We start from the raw sequence: 23,032 nt of genomic DNA on the forward strand, positions 1-23,032 counted from the left end.
CCGCGTTCAGCCCGGCGAGCGAGGCCTGCGCACGGGGGGTGGCCCCGCTCCGCTGAGCGCCGGGCCTGCCGGGAGCTCCGGAGGCGGCGTACAGCCGGGGCGCCGGCAGGGCTGCGGGGCACGGCACGGCTCGCGGCGGGCGGGCAGCGCCAGCGACACGGAGCCTGTCGGACACGGCAGCGCTCGGGCCCCGGGAGCCGCTCCACGCCGCAGCCTGCCTCCGGGGGCCCTCCTGCCCCACAGGCCGCCACCTCCCCGCTCCCCCCCGCCGCAGCCCCGCACCCTGCTCCCGACGCGCCCCCGGCCTCGCGCAGGGCGCCACCTTCCCCCCAGGCCCTGCGCGCCGCCGCCGCCGCTCGGTGACCGCGCCTCGCTCCCGCCGCCTAACGGCCGCCGGGGCGCGCGCCTCGCTCCCGCCTCCTGCTGGGGGCGGCCGGCGGCGGGCGGGGGCGGGGCCGCCGTTGCCGTTGGCGCCGTTTCCAGCCTCCGCCCACCTCAGGGCGGGCCAGAAGCCGCGCGAGCGTCAGGGAGGCGGGACCGGTCGCCCTCTAAGATGGCGGCGCCGCGCTCACGTGGTGCGTGCTGAGGCGAGGCGGGGGGCGGGGCCTCCGCGAGCGACATGGCGGCAGCGGCAGAGGGCATGGGGGAGGGCGAGAGGAAGGACGAAGCGGAGGAGGACGACGACGAGGTGGAGGTTGGTGGATGCCGACACCGGGACGCGCTCCCACCGCGTTCCCCTTCCTTTAGAGCAGCGTTAGGGGAAGGGGCGCCGCCCGGCCCGGCCCCGCCCCCCTCGGGGCGTGTCCCGCCTGTGGGCTCGGCCCGGCCCCCTCTTCCCCCGCCGGCCTCCGGGCCGGGTGGCGGGGCCAGGCCCAGCGCCCGCCCTCCTGTGGGCCGCGGGGGCCAAGCACCTGCTTCAGGGCCCCGCTGGGGGAGGGGGAGCCCCTTCTTCCCTCTCCGGCCCCCTGCACGGCCTCCCCCGGGAGCTTCCCTGGGCCCGGCGGGTTTCCTTGCCCCGCAGCCCTGGTGTCCCGAAGGCTGTATTCTTCGGGCTGTTCCCCTTCGGGTTTTCCGTAAAACGGCGTTGTCAAAAGTGGTCTTCCAGTTTTAGTTGCTTCCTATCCCTGTAACATCCGAAGATACAAACTACTACTCTTCTGTCACGATGTTCGTGGACGCTTAGTAGATGGTGATTCATGCAAACCCTTCCTTGAATGTAAGATTTTTTTTCAAGGGGGTTATTTTTTTGCTTTGTCTCTGCATTTCCCTTGCCCAAAATTGTAAGGAATTGCAAGCAGGAATTGATTTCAAAGCAAGATGTTATAAAGAGTTACAAGTAACCATTTCAAGCAACACCTTGCTTAACCTCTGGTTATGGTGTCTTATATAGGCAGGTTCTAAAGCTTTGGAAAAATATGTTTTGGAATATGTAACTGGTCATATTATAATTAATAAATCGTTTATCTGTATCAATCCTCATTTTTCAAGGGTGAAAAAATTGCTCCCTTCCTAGTTGGGAAGAAAAGGCCAGGAAATTCTGGTGTGAAACAGGAGCCTGCTGGAGTAGGGGGGTCGTTGCATTTCCTTGGGGACTGCAATATCTGGCTGCCATTTCTCTAGACAATGCAGAATAAGTTAGGTTAGGGGTCTGTTTATTCTGGAGGTCTAGGTCTTTGTATGTTGTTTTTCTTGGTTTGGGGAGATCTTTTTTCTTTTTTTCCCTGAGTTCGGATATATCAATTACGTTATGAACTTACCTTGTAGGAGCAGCTGGTCATGGTGGAACTATCAGGAATTATTGATTCAGACTTCTTAGAAAAATGTGAAAACAAATGCAAGATTTTGGTGAGTGATTACAGCACAATAGGAAAGGGGTAAGTCAGTATGCATGTAAACAGGGGACTGAGGCTGTTTCTACATTCCTTAAAGTCAATAACATTTAGATCAAATCTTTGACAGGGAATTATGCGCCCTGTCTTGGTAGTATTTGGCTGCACATTGTGGGCTCTATTTCAGAAATGGCATATTGCCTTTGAATATAGTATTATGTAAATGTAAGGAAATCTTTTCAGAAGTATTTATAAGCTAGGACCATTATCTTCTCTGATTTCAAACTCAGTTGTTTGTATTTTTAATTGTGTATTTTACACATTAAAAAATATTCTTAAGCACGGTTCTTCAAACAACTTGAGTACAGATGACAGGTAAAGCCAAAGTCTTTCTGAATTACACTGTATTTACAATGGATTTCTTTGCAGATACTGCCTGGCAAGTTCAAATGTTGTAAAGGGTAACTGGGTATTAAGCATTTGATAAATAGTTTTGGATGTTGTTTGCTTCACTGTGAGGTTATTGTAAGAATCTGGCTTACCTGTCCTTTTCCTTTTGAGTTCTTTAATCACTTTCTTCATATGGGACAAATCTTATTTGCCCTTCAAAACCGACATGGACTATGAGAGCCATACAGATAGTACAAGTACTATTGGTTTGCAAATGCTTTCTGAAACCAGACCTTTATTAGAAACTGAAAAGATGGAAGAGAGCATCTCAGGGTATGCAACTGATCAGAATATGTGTGAGGTGGTAAAGTCAGTTCTGAAAATCTCAAATGTAGAAGCACAGTCAAAATTCATAGGTTATCCATCACTGGAAGGGTGTGCTTTTATAAGCAGATTTGCTTCCTGGATCTGACCTAAGTTGCTTGAAATGTATTACACAGGTGATTCATTACCGGTATCTGAATGGCTACATGTTCTTCAGTAGTGTTAATGGGATTCTTTTAAATTTTGGGCTTTAAGATTCTCTTGTAATGTTACTAGAAAAATTTTAAGTATCTGTACTGTATCCTATTCATATCCAAATCTACCTGTGCTCATTCCACAGAGTAAGCATTCCTTGAGATTTTTGATAATGGACAACTGTTGTTAGAACTCCAATAAAAGATTCTGCTTTGCGTTATTCTGTTTAGCAAGTTTTCTGTGATGCTGGTCACATAAGGGGAAGGCAGTCTCCATTTCTGCATAGTCCAAAAAAGAATGCAATACAGCCAAATTTAATACAAAAAAACTTAATACTGTTGCTTGGTACAGATGTGTTATTTTTCTTAATTTCCTGTAGTAAAAAAAATCAACCAACCGAAAATATGTTCTGCATGTTAGCTTAATGCTATTGATGTTCTCAACTTAGGCAGCAGAAAGAGAATCCCAGAGCTTATACCTTGCTTATCTTCAATACTTCGGTTTTTTAAAGGTACAAGAGGAAAATTGCACAAATTCCTATTAACCTGTGTGATATTCTGCATTTTTCACAATTTACTACATAGTGCCTCACCTTCAAAACTTTTAGCAAAAAATTAGTTAACTTTTCAAGGAATTGATGTAATCTGGATTCTGCTATATCTGTTTTCTCTAATCTTACAGCAAGAAATTTGCCTGGGCTAATAGACCTGACATCTGCTCGATTTTGTCTTTCTTCTTATAGGGAATAGAGACAGACAGGCCCATTTTACAAGTGGACAGATACGTATTTGCAGGAGAGTATGAAGGTAGGAAAAATGATGTGGATACAATGTCTCCTTTTTCATGTGACCCACAGCACTTTCTTAATGTCAGTTAATTGCACTGCAGATAGAGAACATGGTCCTGTGAGGTGCTGAAGTTGTGAGTTGTATAACACCATATAGAGCAGCACCAGTCTGAGTTTGCTGCTAGATTAGCCATGCATCTGTGTTACTTACTAGAAGGTATGCCTGGAAGTGGACTCCAGCATCCACCAGCTGGTGTTTCTGCAAGGCAAAACATGGGGCACAAAATGCCTTGAAGTGAATGCTTCTTGTCTCCTGTATGAGCAGGACTGGCACGTTATGCAATCTGTAGTTCTCCCATTTGCTTTTTGGTGACAACACTGGTCTGGAAGAAAATGATCTGGAATCCTCCCTTGTAGTAACTTTCAAATGACCATGGTTCTCCTGCCCGTTCTGGAGTTGGCAGTGTGGTTACCAATGCTGGGCCTTTGTGAGGGGCTGGAAGTCAGAACATTCCCAGAGCTGTGCCAGTGGGTGTAGTGTCTACAGCTGATATAAATTAGTCTCTAAGACTTTCTTTCTATGTTTTCCACAGATGCCTTGGGAACCTGTGTGGTTTTTGAAGAAAACACTGAGCATGGTAATTGTGATTTGATGACCAGTTCATTGTGGTAGCATGGGAGGTTAAAAATGTTTGTCATGCTTCACTTGATAGTGGAATTCACTATAATGATTGGGTTTTGGGTATTGTTTTTTCTCCTGTCTTCATAGTAGATGCAGAAGGCAACCAAAAAGTACAGCTGAAATACAAGTGCCACACAGTGAAGAAGTTGAACATGACACGGACACTTTTGACAGAAAAGAAAGAAGGAGAAGAGAATGTTGGTTAGTGCCTCTGCTGTTATGCATAGGGCCATGGACGGATTATGCTTAGGAGTGTCAGCCTTGTGTGTTTGGTTCAAGAGCATGCAGGAAATTAGGGGAACTTTCTTCTTTAGGTATCAAATGTGTGTATTTAAATACAAAACAAAAAATAGTGTTGGTCCAAATTAATGAAAGACATCTTTCTGTTCCAAGTAATTCTTTACTTAAATGTTGGTCAGTCTCAGCCTTAATAACAGTGAACCTAAAAAAACCTGCTGTTAACTCTTAACTCCTTCTGTCACTAATATCAGTTTTCCTTCTTTGCATCAGGTGGAGTGGAGTGGTTACAGATCAAGGACAGAGATTTTTCCTACAGCAGGCCTAATACAATTTGCAGCTTTCTGCGTGAAAAAGAAGATTCTGAGGAGTCAGTTCAGGCCCAAGACAAATTAACTGAAGAGTCAGAGGGAGAGGTGAGTGGTGGAGGAAATTCTGATGTGAATTGTGATCTGGAGAAGCAGCACAGCTTGGAAATAGATGCCTCTCTTCCCCTGCCTGACAGCCCTGCTTCTGGGGCAGAGGATTCTCCTTCTGGAGGTGTTGCCTTAGACGATACCCCTCCATGATATCAGCTCTGATCTTTTCAGGAGTTCTTCATGGAGTTAGTGGGCCAGCTTTTATAGGTCATGACATGATTTCCAATTTATCTGAGCAATTAATAGTGGGAAAATGGGCATTGTATTCTTGTGCATTGCTTTTGTGTTTGGATTATAGTGGGGAGGGCTTAAGTGTCTTTTAAATGGATTGGAAATGTGTGTATCTCTACCTCAAAACTGAAGAAGAGGAAGTGGTTACAGAACTAAAAAAAACCCCAACCTTAGAAAAATGTTGATGTATTGTATAGTCTGGAACATTTTGTAAAAAAAAAAAATAATAAAATAATTGTTTAAAGCTATACTAGAAAAATTCAGGACTTTATCTTGTGTGTCATATTCAGCTGCATACTATGTCTGTGCTTGTTCTGCAGCTATTGAAAGGAAAATGTGTGGCTTTTGTTACCTGTTTGAATACTCACCACATTGCTTAGTTTGGATTTTCTCTAGCATCCTTTGTCCCTTTGATGGTCTTAGAAATCCTTCATGTGGGAGGGGATTTCAGGAGGTCTCTTGTCCAGCTTCCTGCTTGAAATAAGGTCAACACTGAATTTAGGCCAAGTTGCTAAGGGCTTTGTCCAGTCAAGTCTTGAAAACCCCTGTGATTTCAGTCAGCAGCTGAAATCTGGGTCATAATGAGGCACTGGTCACTCTTCCTTCCCCCACTTTCTATATAAGGTAATGTGTGTTGTACAAAAGGAAATATCTCTCTCTTTTTTTTTTTTTGTGTGTGTGTGTGTGTGTATTTTGGGGCTTTTTTTGGTGTCATGTTAGGAAGGGGGGTTTCCTTGAACCCTTTATATTTGATCAGCCTGTCGGCTTCCAAAGAAGGATCTGTCTGCTACTGGCCTTTTGGCAGTCCCCTGTATTGGAGGGTGATTTGACTAACCTATATGGGGACTTCTGCTGACAGCGTCACTGAGTCAAATGCCTTATGACAACTACTCAAATCTCCGGAGACTTAAACAAAATGAACTTCAGCTGAAGATTTTTATTATAAAAAATGCAAGCTTGTGACAGAATAAGGGTTGAAGATTGCAGGTGAAAATACACTGCAAAACAAGCTTAAAACAATACACCCTGTAACAGCTAGCATGAGTTAGTCATGGAATAAAGTTCTTACCCAGTAGATCTCCCTATGGGGGAGAAGACAGGTTCAGCCTGTCAACTGATCCCAGAAGTTGCAATGGAGTCTTCCCCAACTTCTCCCCTCCTTTGCTTACTTTTTACACTTCGTAGTACATTGTATGTTCGTTATCATACACAGGACTGGCTACAAGTTTCTCACTTCTAATGCAAATTAGTACATATCCTCAGGTAGCACTACTGAAGCTCTTTACTAACTATGCATGCTCCTCAAGTGAAGTTTTGCCCTCTTTTGGGCGGGGGCGCTATTTGAGTTGGAGGTTGTGATCTCCCACTGCCACAATTACCTTTGTCTTATTTTCAACTACTTTTCTGTTGATGTCAGTGGATTGCAACACTTTATCAACTTGTCTTCTCTTGTGGCCAGAACTTTCCTTACTTGAAGGCTTCTTTCTGGACAGCTTAGATAATAGTGTTCTTTTCACTATCTGTTCTTTGTTTCTCATCCTTCCCAAGGCTGGCTCCCTTGATTGAAGCCCCTTCACCTGTAAAGAGTGGGTCAGCTTGACCTAAACTTTGTGCACAGATTTGTTTAACATATTGTTAAATCAGAGTTTGGTAATTTAGGTGTTTAGACAACAATTTCCCCACTTTGGACTTCTTTCAGTTCAATACCTGTTCATTTTCTTTACATTTCAGCGGAGCTTGAGTGACTCTAGTTATACATGTTGTTACTGATTGGTGTCACGTGCCTGGTGAGTGTGGTAGTACCTTGAAGGTAGGCAACTTTGGGGTGGAGGTGTGCATTGGTATTGCAATGACATTATTTCACCTGAGGAAAATTTTTCCACAATGGTTGGCTCAGCAGCAGACATCTTCTCATACATTCTTCATTTGAAAACTGCTGTGCAGCTTATCAGCTGTGTGGTACCATCAAGTTCCCGTTCCTGCAGGGAGTACAACAGAGCCTGGCCGTGGGCTCTCTGCTCTGTTACTCCTATTGGTGTTGCTGAGCTGGCAGGGTGTGTTGCTTAGGAGCCCCGTGGTAAAGTGGATTTCGTGCACGCCAACCATCCTGAAAGCGATAGCTGTATTTTACCCTAAAAAGCTTTCTGTAATACTACACTTCTATTAGGTCCCAGTTTTCTCTAATTTTACCCCCAAAGTAATTCTTCAACAGCTGGGATTTTTTTATTTTCCCCTTCTTGGCTCTGATTTTTTCCTCTGGCATTTTCTGGAGGTTTTTATACCTAAGATCCTGTACCCATGCATTAGTCATTCCCAAACTGATCCATGTGACTGGATTGTGGCCCTTAGCTAGTCTGTAGGTTGATGCTACATGCTGCTACATCATTTATATTGTCACATAGCGTTTCATAGAGAAGTTGAGTATGTGGTGCATTCATGATAATAAGCACAGCATATTTTAAACATAAAACACTTTCCTCATGACCTTTCTTCCTTCCTACTTTTCTCTGCCTCCCTCAGAATAGTTAAACTGTGAGGGTGGGAATGCCTAATTAATTCCAGCATAATTACATAATTATGTAATACTTTAATTAGCAATGATCAGAGAAGTTCACCCCCAGCATTGTTCACAGCACAGAATCAGGAAAGGTAAGTCATCAGAACAGTGCAACCGTTTCAAACCATCGATCCCACTGTTCCCTTTTTCTGTGTAGAAGCAACTTGGATCATGAGGAAAGGGGAGACAGGGAGAGGAAGGTGAGGAAGAAGAGAGAACACGTTCTATATGCTTCCAGCCTGGGTATGGATATTTCACATGGTGGTGTCTGTGCTTGAGGTTTCAGGCAGGCCACGCAGCCTTCCTTCTGGATTTAACTGCAATCATGGAAGTTTAAAAGCATTGTTCAGACTTCATTTGTATGGTGCTGACAGAGGATGACTATAACTGGAATAATGATCTTGGGAATATTACGAACTGGAATAGCGTCCACCCTAGTCTGCAGCAGGGAGCATTTGCGGTGCTGGGCTGCGCTTGTGCTGGCGGCAGCGCCTGCTGTGGTGGGCTGAGCCAAGGGTGCTTCCCAGAGCTCATTTGCTGTCAGCGAGCAAATACAGCAATTCCCTGTTATGTTCTGTTAACCAGCTGCTAAATCTGTCACGATGTATCTGTGAATTTTTGTATTACGTTCAAGCAATATTCTAGCAGAATGGTTTCTGCCCCTTTTCAGATTTTTCTTCCAGTAGTATACCGAAGCTGGTTTTGGTCTAGTTTATCTGGGGATCAGCTGGGGGTTTTTTAACACTTTACATATATCACAAACTGTAAGTAATAATGTTTGGGTATTTTTAGGTTTTAAGTGTTCTTTATAATGCTCAAACTTCTGTTTCTATTATTATTAGCCATAATTTTGGTAACCATACTCACTTTTTACCCGTTTTTTCCCCATCCCTCCTAGAAAGCAGGTGCTACAAGTGCACTGCTGTGGACAGCAAACCCCTCAGCGTTACCGACCCGGCCACAACCAGCCCAGCCAGCCGGTTATTCCGAGCACCAGTCAGAACTGGGTGGGGTGGTCTGCGGGCCGGCGTGATTGCTGTCGTCAGCGCCACTGCTGCGCTCCCAGCGCGCCAGGCACGGGAGGAGGGTAAGCAAGAAGCGCAGAAACAAGCCGACCGGCCGCACAGTTGCGTCACCGCATCGTTATTTGTGCGGCCGTTACTTCGCACCCACCGCTCCGCGGGGCATCGCTCCTGCAGTGCTCACTGCCGGCCCGGCGCGCTACCCGCCGCTCTGGCCCCGCCCCTCCCGCGGCGGATGTGACGTACCGGATGGCGCTGCGCGGCGGCGCGCTCGCGTGAGGCGGCTGGGCAGCCATGGACGCACTGGACCGGGTGGTGTGAGTGTGGCGGGGGAGCGGGGGGCCGGTTGTCCTCTCCCGGCCCGGTTTGGGGGCTCCGAGCTTGCGGGCTGCCCGGGGCCGGGCGGGGCGTGCTGCGCGGCTTCCCCGGGCCCTGGGTAGCGTGAGCAGCTTCTGTGGGGCGGCGGGGCGGCTGTGGGGCCCGGGCGGCGCCGGGCTGGGGAGGGTTGCAGGGGGGAGGCAAGCAGAGAGGAAGGGCCTACGGAAAACTTGAAGGAAGGAGGAAAAGGAACGCTGCCGTCTTTTTATTGGAGGCAAGGCAGCCTTTACTCAGTGGTAAAGTTAAAGGAAGCGCGGCGGCCTGCTGGTATTGCACTGATGTATTTCCGTACGCTTCAAAGAACTGCCTTCATCTGTAGTTGGAAGTACCTGTGTAGGGGTTTTTGTTTGCTTTTAAAATGAAAATAAATACAATGCTTCACCGAGAAGATATTAAAAGCTTTACATTCATGTAGTGGAGGAATGCAGAGCTTAAGTCGCATAGCTATCAATTTGTATAAGCTCTGTGCTCCTGCGAAGGCTGGTGTATTGCACCTAAATATTGCGTGGTACTGCTCTCTGGTTCCTGCCAACAGGTATGCCGTGCCTGAGCTTTCCTTTTGGATGCCACTGATGGTCTTTGAGGAACTTTGTTTTCTTCTCATTTGCAAGTCTGTGATTGAGGAGGGAGCTGGTGTGAGGGGAAACTTTCAGCCTGTCAGTAGTCTGTGGGAATTCTGGTATAGCTTAAGCTCTAAATTAGCAGAAACTGAAAAGTCCAAGACTGTAAAATCGGCTTTGCTCACTTGGAGGGACAGAGAGGAAGAGGAGTGATGGTGAAACACATTCGTCTGAGACTGGGCTTTTAGCATTGATAGTAATTCTGCAGGTTGGGATTAGTTTGAGTGACCGAAATGAGTTACTTGAATGCAGCTTGTTCCAATTCTTGTTTTGTTTTACTCTTTTTCTGCAGTGTTAGGTGTTTGTTACCAATACTGACTTTTTAACTGTTAACTTACTATTGCAGAAAGCCTAAAACTAAGAGAGCAAAAAGATTTCTTGAGAAGAGAGAACCCAAACTTAAGGAAAACACAAAAAATGCTATGCTAATAAGAGGAGGAAATGCAAACTTAACAGTGACTGAAGTGCTTAAAGACATTGTAAGTTGTTGGACATAGTATGCAACCTTCCTTTCTCTTTTTCTTACAGTTTGCATGCTCTCTGCTGCAAGATCAGTATTTCCATGCTCTTTCCATTCCTCAAATCTTGGATTGCCTAGTACTCCAAAGGTGTCATTACCTACTCCTTGATGGAGACTATTTTCTTCCAGTTTCTTCTGAAGTTTTGAGTTTATTCTCTTCCCTATTATTTTTCCCATGATTATGTAGTGTATAAGGTGAAGTGTTGCAAGTCCATTTGAAAACAAGAGAATTAGATACAGAATTGGGACTGGATCACTCAGGTGAAGTCATATCCCAGAGTCCTGTAAACTGCTTGTGTGTATTGATATGGAGCTTTGAACCTCTCTTAAACTTATAAATCCTGTCTCAACTCCATACCTGAAAATAGCGTAGCTGTTCCTGCACACTTTCCTCTCCTTGTTTTGTCATTTTATTACCATTTTATGCTGATGATAATCAGGTGGTTGTTTACTCCCTTTTTTTCCCTTTTGCCCCTAGAAGCAGAAGGATTCCATTACATGGCTTTGATTTCAGCTGTTTTTCAGTTATTTTATCTTAGTTTCTAGAAGTAAGTCCTTATGCAATTAATTGGGAACCAAGTTTGCTACTAACTTGAAGGGTGTTATTGTGAGCAGGCCTTTTGAGGTGCCTTCTTCTAGACTGATTTGCACAAACAGTTACTCTATTTTATATGATCATGTAAGTTGTAGGGGTTTAGAAAGAACAGGGCTGTGCACTTACATGTTTTAGCGATAATGTGTTTAACTCTTGTCTTTTGCAGTATGCTGTGAAGAAGCCTTTTGCTGTACTGTATAAAAAGTAAGTGGTCTTGCTTTGACATCTTTGAGTCTTTTGACAAGACAGCTTTTGGTAATTTCAAAGCATGAATAGAGATGCTGGCTAGTGTGGGGGCTTGAACAATGGAAACGGTTGCAGAAGGTGACTGCAATTCGTCATAAATTTCAGTAGACTGGAAACAAGCTGGATGTGACCAGTGTTGGTGCTGAGGCCAGTTCTATGCCGAGTGTTACGGAGCAGGATTCAGCAGGCCTGAACAGCTGGTTTCTCTGACTGATCTGTGCGAACAGCTATTGAGGTTCTGTCTCAGGTGGGTAGGCTGGAGTTCTTCTAGCTGAATTCTTAGAAGTTTGAGCTAGAAATTATAATGATAAGTCTTGCTCAAAATGGGAGCCCAGCATCTGTATGGATGTAGTGCAGAGACATTAATTGTAATAGCTAAATTTAACACTGGATGAACTGGTAAAGGCAGGGGTTTATGAAGTGTCACTGGTGGTGGTGATCTGGAAGTCAGACCCCAGGAGACAGGAAATGTGGAAGAGAGTACTTAGAATGGCAACAGTGGCACTAAGGCACTCCTGGCACTATTAATAAGGCTTATGGTTTGAACTCTACTGCTGGAGTTTCCAGTAGAATACATAATTTTAATGTCAGAGAACTAATTAGAAATGTTTATATGGGCCTGCTTGGTTTTTCGGGGTTTTTTAATTTTTTTTTCCTCCTCGCAGGAAAAATATTACCAGGCCTTTTGAGGATCAGACATCATTGGTAAGTATAAACCACATCTTCTCTTATGACATTTTATAGCCTTAAAGTCGTGAAGAACTTGGTTGGAGGATAATTTTCTATTACTCTGTGAGAAACTAGATGACAAACAAAGCTTATAGGGAGTTTGGATGAGTTGAAGGTAGGGCTGTGTCTAGATTTATGGTGACAGTAGGCATATTTTTCCTCTGGCTGCAAGACAGAATCATCATTTTGTGAGGACTTGGTCTTTGCTGCAAATGCATGTTTCTGTAAACTGGCAGACAAATTTAGGAGTCTGTAATACCATTATAAGTAATGATGCTTCATATGAAAAGAAGAATAAAGTGCTTTATTTTGGTTTTCTGAAAGTTAGTCCTCTGAAGTGACATAGCTTTTGGTCAACTTGTTTTCAGTTTGGTGAATTTGTAGGTTAAAGTAGTTAAATGGAGGGGTCGTAGCTTTCTGTGACTTCCTTGTGTTTGAATAGAGGGAAAGAAAAGCCCAGCAGAGTACCACATGCATCAGCTGTGCAAGTGTGAGATGGTTGTTTAGAGTTCTGTTCCAACATTCAGTCAAGAACTGCCAGGAAAATGCACAATTTCAGTTAAATATGTGTATTTGTCCTGCGAAGAGGTTGCAACAGTGTCCTTGGAGGGTATTTTGGAAAGGTAGGTGTGTTTGGAAATACATTTAGCGATATGCTCTGTCTGGGTCTGGTGTTGATACAGTGCTTTAAGGTCAGGATAATTCATGAGCAGGAAGGCAGAAAGTAGAGGAGCTAATCCTAAGATTCTATCTCACACATTTGTTCTTCAATTGAAGCATTACTTTAACTGCAGAAATAAAAGCAGTATATATATATTTCCCTCAACAAAATGAGAGAAAGGAGATAATGATATACAGCTGCAGTTTTACAATAAAGACAAAAATTAATTATCCCAAAAATATGTTGTTTGGTTCCCAGTGACCATGATTTGATGATGTTTGCTATGTGCCACTGCTGACTCACACAGGGAAATAAGGGTCAGCTTTCCAATGTGTGAGGCAGCTGTTGAAATAACTCACTGAAAATGCATGCTGAAGTTGGGAACTTGGGGGTATTGTATTAAGTAAATCTGGTGAGAAGAAAAAAAAAATCACATATACACACTGGGCAAAAAGGCACTTTCTTGTCTGAAAGGGATTGTGAAAATAAATGGGAAACATACCCAAGGAATTCTCTGTAAATAAAAAGGAAGAGGTGAGGTGAGATATCTAAGGATCCTTAATGATCATTAAGGGTCCTTTTTAAAAAAAAGCGAAGGCAGCCAATAGTGAGTGCTAGAGGAGTTGCTGAAGCTGTATTGGACAGTTGAGTTAAAGCGTTAGGATCAAAGAGTCAGTGTCGTTGCAGCATAGATAGACCAACATAGAAAGTTACTTAATATGCATTATTACTGAAGCTGAGGTGTTGTAGTACGTGCTTCTGCTCCTGACATGAAGCACAGTAATGCAGCCATCCCTGAAATATCCTGAGGGGAATGGAAAACTTACTGTAGGCAGTGGGGAAAGTTGTATGACATAGCTGGATGACTTGATTTCACAGTCATATAGGAACTAGCTGATGGTCAGCTGACCACTGGTTTAAACTTCTGATAATTTCTGGGAAAACGTGGCAGTTAAAATCATTCTGAGATTTTACAAGGGGGTCCTTAAGGGAGCTTTAATTCTTGTAACGTCAAAACAATTCATTGAGAGTAGTCTGAACAAGTAATCAGAGGCTAGAAAGATAGGGAAAGTCAAATGAAACTAGGGGGGTTTTTTTGTTAACTTGGTTACAGGCATTTTTTGAAAAGGGCAGTTTTGCAGTGTATGTGATGTGCCAGTACATGCAGGATACATCTGAGGCATTTGAGTTTGTTGCATCTTTTTCTTAAAATATCAGATAGCTCTTAGAGAATTTACATATAGCTGATAGAGAATTTACACAGTGATTAACAGGGCTGCATGAGCAAGTGTTTCAACGGGAGTCCCCTCAGACCTGTTCTTAATGAGTCTACAGTCAGTATTTTTCAGAGACCTGGTGGCAGAGCTCAGCGCTGAGCTGTGAGATTTGTATGTGCAATTAATCCAGTTTAGGGTTGCTCCTGAGGGTGTCCCTTGTGACCTCCCAGAGGGGCAGAGCTACAGTGTCCTCTGTGAGCTGCTGCTGTTGCAGGGGTGGGAGGAGATGCAGTGGCTTTTTCTGCTTCCCATCTGCCAAGTGCAGATAGATAAATTCTGGTGCTTCTGGGAAGTACTGGATAAATAGCCTGTGTGTATATTTAGGAACCACAGCTGATACACAGAATGAGGGGCTGCCTTGAGATGCAGCAGTACATAAATAAAAAGGCTTTGGAGTTGGACATCCTCAGAAAGAATTGCTGTAGTATTGGCTCTGGTTCAAGGTAGGTTCTTAATCTACTCCACCTGGAGGAAAGATCTCTCTGATAATCACCACTGACTTGGTTTTAAGTAGCATTTTAGTCTTAAACAATTTCTTGCTGTTGAGGGAATTAATTGGTTGTTCAGAAACTTAAGCAAAGCTAGTATGCTATATAAAGCTTAGCTAAGTAACCAAAATGAGGTGTTACAGTTGCAGCCAACTTGCAAATACTCTTCAGGCAAGGAGAAGTGGTTGAAGGTATCTTATGTAAAAAAAAATAATGAGGAACTATGAAAAAGGGCATTACAGATAAAATGGCAAGAAAAAGATGGCCTGGCTTGATCTTTAAGACTGCAGTGGGGAATAAAAAATTAATTGTCGTCTGAACCTTGAATCTAGCTGTCAATTTTAGATTATGTGGACCTGGATGTGCTCAAAACTCTTCTGGCAAGTGCAGCTGTCCTTGTTAAGCAGCTCTTAAACTCACGTGTCTGTGATGTATGCCATCACAAAATATTTTAAACACTACAAACTGGAACTCATTAGTTTTTCTCTTTTCCTCAATTGTAGGAATTTTTTTCCAAGAAATCAGATTGTTCTTTGTTTCTCTTTGGCTCTCATAACAAGAAGCGACCAAACAACCTGATAATAGGTAATGTGTCTCACTTGGGTTTTTATCTGGATGAAATGTCTGGTTTTCAATGAATATTTAAATAACTGGATTTTCTTTTTTTACTTTCACAGGTCGTATGTTTGACTATCACGTCCTAGACATGATTGAGCTAGGCATTGAGAAGTTTGTATCCTTGAAAGATGTCAAGGTAAGGAATTGCTAATTCAGTATTTCAGTGACATCTACTGGTGGATTTTTTTTTTTGTGCATTAGCTTTTCCTGTGCTTTGAAGTAAGGACAGGAGTTTAAAAAAGCATTTCATGCAGTATATGAGGATCGCTAATTTGTATACCCCAGAATGCTATTTTTATGCTCTGTTTTTTATTTTGGTTGTTTTGAGCAAGTTCACAACTTTTTTTTCAAATTCTTTTTTAGGCTTGTTTTATTCCTAATATTTTTCTTTTTAATTAGTTACATCTACAAAATACCTTAGTAAGGTTCTGCTCGTGGTAGGTTCCTACATAAACTGGCATAGGCTTAGAAAACTGAAATCTCTCTTCTCAAATTATAATCAAAAAGGGTCACTGTAACTGAGATGATTCTGAAACTTTCTTTAGCTTTCAGTAGCACATAAATGCCAGTTTTCAGGGAACTATACTTAATTCAGACAGGGAGCCAACATCTTGGTTGTTTAAAGCTAGAGAAAATTAACTTTGGCTGTTAAGTTTGTTTTGGCAAGACTGAAACATTTCATGTATGTGTACTTTTGTATCAAGCAGTTTATACACTGCAAAAATAAGGGATTTTTATGATCCTTATTCTCATCACAATGTATAAATTGGCAGGATGGTCTAGAGGGATAGTGAAGAAATTATGGTTTATAAAAGTGAATCTTCCCCTTGAAGTCAGATTGTAGTATGTATCTTTGTAACACTGTTTATAGCAGAAGTTACAGTTAATTTTAACTTCGGCCAAAAAATACATTTACTTCAGTGATTGGCTGAACTATTCTTTTAGCCTTTTTCATGTGCTCTCCAGTGTCAGAAGCACAGTAGACTTTTTTGCCTCTGATTTTACTTTTCTTACTAGTAATTGCAGTCAAATTTTCACCAGAAGATGTTATCTTATACATTTTTTAGTAAAGAATTTCTTTAATCAAGCACAATGAGTAATACAATTTAAAAACAATTTTTAAAACCAAAGTCCTTCCATTCACATACAGTACTCTTCATTGAAAAAAAGGTGTGTACTCTGTCCACATCTATCACAGGTCACAACAATTTTTCATTCAGAGTTGAATGGCTGGCCACCTATTAAAGTCAGTGTGTTCCCTAACACTATCTGAATTTTTGTTCTGTTTTAAAATTATTCCACAGAACAGTAAATGTCCTGAAGGAACAAAACCTATGTTGATATTTGCTGGTGATATGTTTGATGTAAATGAAGAATACAGAAGACTGAAGAGCCTTTTTATTGGTAAGTATTTTGATTATTTGAGCAGTAGGATTGGATAAATCAGTAGGAGTATGATCTGTTGGGAAGTGCTGGTTTGTCAATAAATGTTTGCTTATGTTCTGCTCAGAAAGAAACAAGAACAGCTATTTGCAAGTTTCTTGTCACATGAAATGAAGGTTAACTGATCATCATGACTGTTAGAGGGAGGGGGAAAAGACTAGCCTAAAAGACTCTGAAGTTGAAACTTTGTGTTCACTAAAATTCATGACTTAGTGGGAAAATTCTGGCCTTTTTCAAAAAGTCTTTACCCTGTAATTGTATTGGATCATCACTTTTCTAACCAAATAATATTTTTTAAGTATCAAATTTTAATTTGAAGTCAGTGGATTAAGTTCAGAAAGCGGGATTTTTTTGCTTACAAAAAAGTCAAATGGGTATAATTGAACTTGTGTTTTTATAATGAAAGCGTTTTCTATTGGAAATCTGACCGATTTAACAAAAGTGCCATTTATGAGGGTACTTGGAAAGAACATGTGCAGTAAAAATCAGCTGTAGATAATAGCTGTGTCATAACTTCAAGGCAGGCTTGAACTTAGTAAACAAACTGTCGTAGAGTTTTTTGCTCTTTCAGGGTTGGAGGCTCTGGAAGATGAAGTACATTGTGTGTTTTTTCTGGGGGGCTAGAAAAAACTATATACTTAGAGTAGCTTTTTGAGACATGGAAGTCATAGGGTGCTGTATCTCTTGACACTTAAAAAGTGTGTCTGGCTTGGTAGAGCTAGAACTGGTAAGTAGGGTGGTATGTTTTTTCTTTTTAATAGGTTTTCATAAAAGTAGATTACTTTTTTCTTCTAAGCTATGGTGAAATACTGAAACTCACCCAGTAAGAACAGCCTTGTTCTTTTAGTTCCATTCTTGGGTCGTACCAATTCATAATTTTACAGCTTTGCAAGATCTCCCTTTCATATAAAATAAATATTGGTTGGGCTCTTTTTTCTAAGCAGACAGACAAATGATTGCGCTTTAGAAACAGACCTTAATGAGATTTTTTTTTTCCCCTTCATGTTAAAACAAGATGCTGCGTCTGAAATGAGACTGAGAAGGGAACAGGAGAGGAAAAAATTTGCATCATGTCAATATGGCTGAGTGGTTCTTGGGGATAGATGAAAGGCTAGTAACTGTGCTTATGAATTTTTGAAGGTGGGTGGATACTGAACACAAAGATTGTGTCACTCTAAATTAATATTTACACTGCAGGAAGCAGATGCGTTATTTTCTGAAGTGTATCTTGTGCAGGCATCTGCACAGTGCTGGTGGATTGACATCCAGATGTGCTCATGCACTCCATGGTCAAACAGCTTGATTCCTTAAATGAAAGACATCCGTCGTTAGGTAGTTGCCAAATAATGAACTAGTCTTTCCTGTCCTGTTTCTTTTGATGTTCTTCTGTAGTTTCTCCTCTCCTATTTATTTGCCTTTAATGACTCTGCAGTCAAACGTACTCATATGGACACCCGATCTTTCTTCTTGAATGTACACCAAGTATTCCAGGTCTTAATGTGCTACTGACTTCTATGAAATATTTAGATGCCAAACAACAGAGAGAGGAAAAGGTTAAGGGGTGTAAAAGCTTGAAAGTATCACTAACCAATTAAAATTGTTGGATAATAATTCGACCTGCTTAAAAACTGACTTTAACTGGTAGGGAAGGACTGATTCTTTCTATTCCTGCAAAAGACAGTGCTTTTGAGCTGCCACTCTATTGCTAAGAAAGATGGAAAAATGTCTTTACAACAGCAGCAGCAAATATTTTATTACTGTGGCAGTATTGTTGGGATCCCAGAAGGAATATTAGATAGCTAACAGATTCTTGTTGCCAAAGCAATGTGATGCCAATGACACTGGTGAACAGCCAAGCTTTCACTGGCTTTTGTGGTATCAGAAGGGTTTATGCATGTTTAGAATATCATCTTCCAGCAGTTTCATTGTAAAATTGAAGGGAAGGGTGAATTAGTGTCTTCATGGTAACCAAACCCTATGGTCCACTTAAACTGTGAAGAAGTTATTTAGGAGAAATAAATGGCAGCTGCATTTTTCTTGAGAAACCTGGTTGACAAAGACATGCCTTTCTTTCTGTTTTGGTTTTTGTTGCCTATTGATGTGGTAGTGTAGGAATTCATTTATGATGGAAGTCCTTGGAATGCAGTTCATGAAATTCTAATAGCTTTTTATGCTTGTGTTTATAAAATATTTCATCTCTCCACACCTGCTTACTAGTTTTGTTATTGCACACACATTTAATCCTAAAAATGGCTAGGCATTATGTGACTTATTATACACTTCCTAAAATGTTGGTTTCCAGGAGACTCTTGCAGTTTTAGATTGACCATTGGGCTTGTTCGTCATACAGACTTTGAGTGCCTCAAAGATTTATGGGTTCTTTCTGGCTGAGGAAGTGGATGGATGGGAAATGGCTGGGATGGAGTTTGAACTCTGCTAATGATAACCATAGCTACATAGGTTACAGTGTTACCAGCTTTTGGATACAAATTAATACAAAAAGAAGTGGATAGACTCATGTTAACAATGTAGGAATTTAATCTGGGAATTGAAAGGTCCTGTGAAGCTCTCTGCAGGAAAAAGTAAATTAGAAGTTCTGGAAACATGTTGAGGACAAGGGGCAGAAAGAACTAGGAATGGGAAGAAAGGAGAAAGCAAATCCCTAGTCCAACCAAAGCAAGGGTTGTGAATTAAGAATACATTAAAAAAACTTCAGCTCACTGGGTATACTGAAGTGTAAGGTTTCTGCAGCTGTTAAGCATTGCCAGGGAACAGAAATTCCTGACCACCTGCATTTGTTGGAGGAGATCGTCCTGTGGGTGAAAAGATGTATGGTGCCACAGGAAAATACGAAAGGGAGATGTTTCCAATAAAACTACTGTTAATGTTCGCTTCTGTAACCACAGAAAACTCGTTGAAGGGAAAGTATATGCCAGAAGCAAACAAAATATTTTATTTGCAACTTTTCCTCTAACTACAAGCTTAGCCTACAAAATGAGGAGAGGATTTAATTGACCAAAGAAATTCCTGGCTAGACTCCAGCTGATATCTGCCAAGCAAGACTTTGTTTTGGATGTCACTCCAGTGCTGGTTGATACTTTAAAAAAGGCAGTGGAGGAAGAGACAATTAGCCGAGGGATCTGAAAATGGGACAGAACGGAAAAGACTGATGTGTTTTGCATCTGTTAGCAGTTCTCCTATGTTTCAGCATTGCCCTGTCATGTTTATTAGCACACCTTGTTCCCTCAGTCAAGGTCACATTCTTTCTCCACCCTATGCATATGTTGGACAGATTGCTGTGCTAACTGCAAGCTCTCTGATTGCACAGTGTTTTTTTCATAGCCTGATAGAAGAACCTTGCTAGAGATGGCTCATTTTGTATTTAACTTGTATTTCAGTGTTCTTTTTGCAAACTAAGCAAGTATTTCAAGTGTCTTATTTTTATACATGTGTGCTGCTTGTTAAATAGAGAAAACATTCATTGTAATGACAAATACTGCTTTACCTAAAGGGCAGAAGAGCTTTGTTGTGGGGGAGGTATGAAAGAAATGTTATATCTTAACTTTTTCCCCAAGTCAGAGAGAGAAAATGTAGGTAAGAGTAGAGAAGATACTGTTTTGTATTGGCTTTGATCCTTCTTACTCTTCCAAATCTGGTTCTGATTAAGAATCTTAAGTATCAGGTTTTTGAATGATGTCTTTGAACAGATACCTGAACTAATGGCTTCTCTGTGTTGACCTATGTTTAGCTGAGCACAAACTGGCCTAAACACAAAATAAGATAAATTCAAATTTTATTACTTTAGAGCTGAATATTTAGAAGAATAGATAATGCAGTTATCCCAATTAGCTTAATAAAGCTAAGTTACTGCTCTGAAAGTGTATTTGTTCTTCTCCATGCACTTATTTTTAGGTAGTGTGTCTATTGCTACCAAAGTATCCCTGGGAAGTCACTGTGTTCCTGTTGGGATTTCTACATGCTTTTGGTTTCACTGGTTCAGGGGCTAACACATGCAATGTTAAGTTTCTTCCATGTTTTGGTGGGGCTGTATTTTAAGTAGCAGCTATTTCTTGAAATTCCCATTAAGCATACAGATTTGGCTTTTCTAGAGCCATCCCTTTTATAGCGTTAGCTAGTTAGATGCAGTAAAAATATCTATATAGGTAAGGAGCTCACATCACTGATGTGATGCGGGTCCATTATGAAATAAACCAATTTGTTATAGTCATCTGTTGGTTTGATTTTCAGCGAAAAAACCTGGCATTTATACCTTTTAAATATTCTTTCAGATTTCTTCAGAGGTCCTAGCGTGCCCAGTGTTCGTCTGGCTGGTTTAGAGTACGTTCTGCATTTCACAGCTGTAGAGGGGAAAATTTACATGCGAAGTTATAAGTGAGTGTGTGTTTTATCTGTTTGGTACACTTGTCAACTTTTCCCCAAATTTCGCCTATAGTTGTGTAACTGAACTGGCTTGAGCACTAGTGTGCTGCATTTAAAGCATGTAATGTGTAGAGGTGTTCTACCATAACACAGGGTAACTTGTACAGCAAAACCAAACACTTCAGCCCAAAACCTGCTGCTTCCTTCCTTGTTGAGCTCCTCCTGCTAGCTAGGAGGATTGCTCTTTCGTATGGTTGGATTGCTAAGGTGGTGTGAATTAACTTGGTGAATTCAGAGAGCTGTCTTAGACTTCACAGAGTTAGTCTGTTCTTGGGCTGATTTCTAGGACTCTTCTCGCTTAGGTGTTTGTCAGAGAACAACAGGTAGTAGGCTGCATCCAGTGAAACACCAGGAAAACCAGGAAAAGGCAGCATAAGACAGTCTTTCTTGCTGCGTTACTGTTCACCCTCACAGTTCATGGCCTTGCCTTGGGAGGCTGTGAGCATGTGTAGCTTGTGTTCCATGCAAGTTTGATTTCTCTTATAATAAAAATCACTTTCATCAGTCTCGTTCTTAAAAACAAACAAAATTTTCTTGGTTAGCACTCCAGTTATTTTGCTGTAAACAATAGTAAATTTTGTTAATGTCTATTAATACCCAGGGCACTGTTTTGAATTTGAGGAGTGATACGGCTTTCAGGGTACTGGGACTGAGTTTTAAATAATACTGATAATACTGGTCTCATTAAAAAAAAAAATAAAATTAGGTTATATTTTGGGTGTGTTCAAATTGTGATGGGACGAATATATTAAAAATTGCTATTGACAGACATATTTCTCAATAATAGAGTTAGCAGTAGCAATTGTTTTTAATAGTGTTCTGAACTGCAGGACTGAACTTGCCCTTTAGAAAGACAGATAAATCTTTATCACAATGGTGATTTTTGTTTTTTCCTTCTAGGGTGCTTCTGAAGAAATCTGGCTGTAAAATACCAAGAATTGAACTGGAAGAGATGGGACCTTCATTAGATCTAGTTATGAGGAGGACACATTTAGCTTCAGATGACCTTTATAAGCTGTCTTTAAAACAACCAAAAGCCTTAAAAGTATGTACCTTGGAAAGTGTATTACTTACAGATCTATCTGTGAAGAAGAGCAAAAGCTGAAGTATGAATTACTGTATATTTGACCAAAGCTGACTTTTATGTAGGCCAGCTGGGATTTCTGGGGCCACAGCAATTTTATGGTGATCAGCTGGCAGGCTAACTCTCTTCTGGAAGCATACAGAGAATACAGAAAAATTTTAATCCCTAAGATCCAAACAATGTATGCGGCCTTGCTTTTAGGCCCTCGATTCTCACCAAAGCTGGCACTCTCTACTCAGAAATATTAATGTTGTTCTTCCCTTACAGCCTAAGAAGAAAAAGAACATCTCCCATGATGTGTTTGGTACAACTTATGGTCGAATCCACATGCAGAAACAAGATCTTGGTAAACTGCAAACACGGAAAATGAAAGGGCTAAGGAAGAGGCCAGCGGAGAAGTCAGCTGAAGATGGTGGGGTTAGTCCCAAAAAGTCAAAATCGGCTTGATAAGCTGGAACAGCTTTGAAAACTCTTTGTACCTTCAAATTTAGTATATGTATTGTAATATAAACACGTTGGACATAAATGATTCATCTGCAGTTTTAATTTTATAAAAACAATCTTTTTAATGATTTGTCATTGTAAAGAGAACATGGGAGTTTTGAGCTTTAACATGGAACTTGGTTATTTAAAATAAAAAAAGTGATATAACTTGCTTAGTTTTCTGAAGCTGAGTACTTACTCTCATGGTGTTGGCAAATGTGTGCAAGTCAAGCAGGTGTCTCATTTCCCGATCAGTTTTATGGCTGTTATGTTGGGAACCCTTCATCAGTCAACTCATCTGTTAAATTCTGTAGAGGACCAGAGCAGTGCATATGCATAACATACACAACACAACTTCTCTGTTCATTTATTTTTTGTGTTTTGATTTTTGTGCTATTGCAATACTTGATAAACCATTTTCTAACATGTGAACTCACAATGTGCCTGATGCCAGACTATGTTTTTAACTACTGCGCCAAGCCCTACTTTGCCACTTGCAGAATCGGGAGTGATTAAGGTGTGTTTACTGTGTTCAGTCACCGTGGTAGCAAAGTACTTGATGTATTGCATATTAGGCATAAATGAAACCTTTACAGTTTGAATTTCTATCTTTGATGCTTGATTTGTGTCCAGAATGGAAGTATGTGAAGCTACTGTGAAAGGTACAAGTCTTTTCTTCTTCCCCTGCTTTCCTTCTCAGTTTGTGCTCATGAGTTAGTGAAGACTCAGTTAAAGACTTGAGTAATGGGGATGAGAGTTTAAGAGCTTAATGAGACT

At 41.5% G+C, this 23,032-nt stretch overlaps 2 protein-coding genes across 5 annotated transcripts; both read left to right on the top strand.

Moving 5' to 3' along the window:
- Positions 1–591: 591 nt before the first annotated feature.
- GTF3C6 (general transcription factor IIIC subunit 6) lies at positions 592–5,322 on the top strand. 3 transcript variants are annotated; one of them, XM_037391462.1, is made up of 6 exons: positions 592–694; positions 1,765–1,845; positions 3,481–3,544; positions 4,119–4,163; positions 4,295–4,408; positions 4,718–5,322. In XM_037391462.1, the coding sequence occupies exons 1-6, from the start codon at positions 620–622 to the stop codon at positions 5,011–5,013; spliced, it is 675 nt and encodes a 224-aa protein (XP_037247359.1). In that variant the 5' UTR covers positions 592–619; the 3' UTR covers positions 5,014–5,322. The 3 variants fall into 3 exon arrangements, with proteins under 3 accessions (XP_037247359.1, XP_037247360.1, XP_037247361.1); XM_037391463.1 differs by having other exon boundaries at positions 4,298–4,408; XM_037391464.1 differs by lacking the exon at positions 592–694 and adding an exon at positions 986–1,216.
- Positions 5,323–5,664: 342 nt separating this feature from the next.
- Positions 5,665–22,936, top strand: RPF2 (ribosome production factor 2 homolog). 2 transcript variants are annotated; one of them, XM_037391461.1, is made up of 11 exons: positions 5,665–5,718; positions 8,550–8,738; positions 10,018–10,150; positions 10,953–10,990; positions 11,698–11,737; positions 14,691–14,772; positions 14,865–14,941; positions 16,110–16,209; positions 20,538–20,640; positions 21,589–21,733; positions 22,040–22,936. In XM_037391461.1, the coding sequence occupies exons 3-11, from the start codon at positions 10,094–10,096 to the stop codon at positions 22,217–22,219; spliced, it is 822 nt and encodes a 273-aa protein (XP_037247358.1). In that variant the 5' UTR covers positions 5,665–5,718; positions 8,550–8,738; positions 10,018–10,093; the 3' UTR covers positions 22,220–22,936. The 2 variants fall into 2 exon arrangements, with proteins under 2 accessions (XP_037247358.1, XP_037247357.1); XM_037391460.1 differs by lacking the exons at positions 5,665–5,718; positions 8,550–8,738 and adding an exon at positions 8,860–8,990.
- Positions 22,937–23,032: the final 96 nt, after the last annotated feature.

Source organism: Falco rusticolus, chromosome 6, assembly GCF_015220075.1.
Source record: "Falco rusticolus isolate bFalRus1 chromosome 6, bFalRus1.pri, whole genome shotgun sequence".
NCBI lineage: Eukaryota > Metazoa > Chordata > Aves > Falconiformes > Falconidae > Falco > Falco rusticolus.

Bases quoted from the DNA above. Each gene is read 5' to 3' on its own strand.
- GTF3C6 (XM_037391462.1), top strand. From the start codon at position 620: ATGGCGGCAGCGGCAGAGGGCATGGGGGAGGGCGAGAGGAAGGACGAA. The intron at 695-1,764 runs GTTGGTGGATGC...CTTACCTTGTAG, and splicing joins AGGACGACGACGAGGTGGAG to GAGCAGCTGGTCATGGTGGA. The intron at 1,846-3,480 runs GTGAGTGATTAC...TTCTTCTTATAG, and splicing joins AAAACAAATGCAAGATTTTG to GGAATAGAGACAGACAGGCC.
- RPF2 (XM_037391460.1), top strand. From the start codon at position 8,968: ATGGACGCACTGGACCGGGTGGT. The intron at 8,991-10,017 runs GTGAGTGTGGCG...TTACTATTGCAG, and splicing joins GACGCACTGGACCGGGTGGT to AAAGCCTAAAACTAAGAGAG. The intron at 11,738-14,690 runs GTAAGTATAAAC...CCTCAATTGTAG, and splicing joins TTGAGGATCAGACATCATTG to GAATTTTTTTCCAAGAAATC.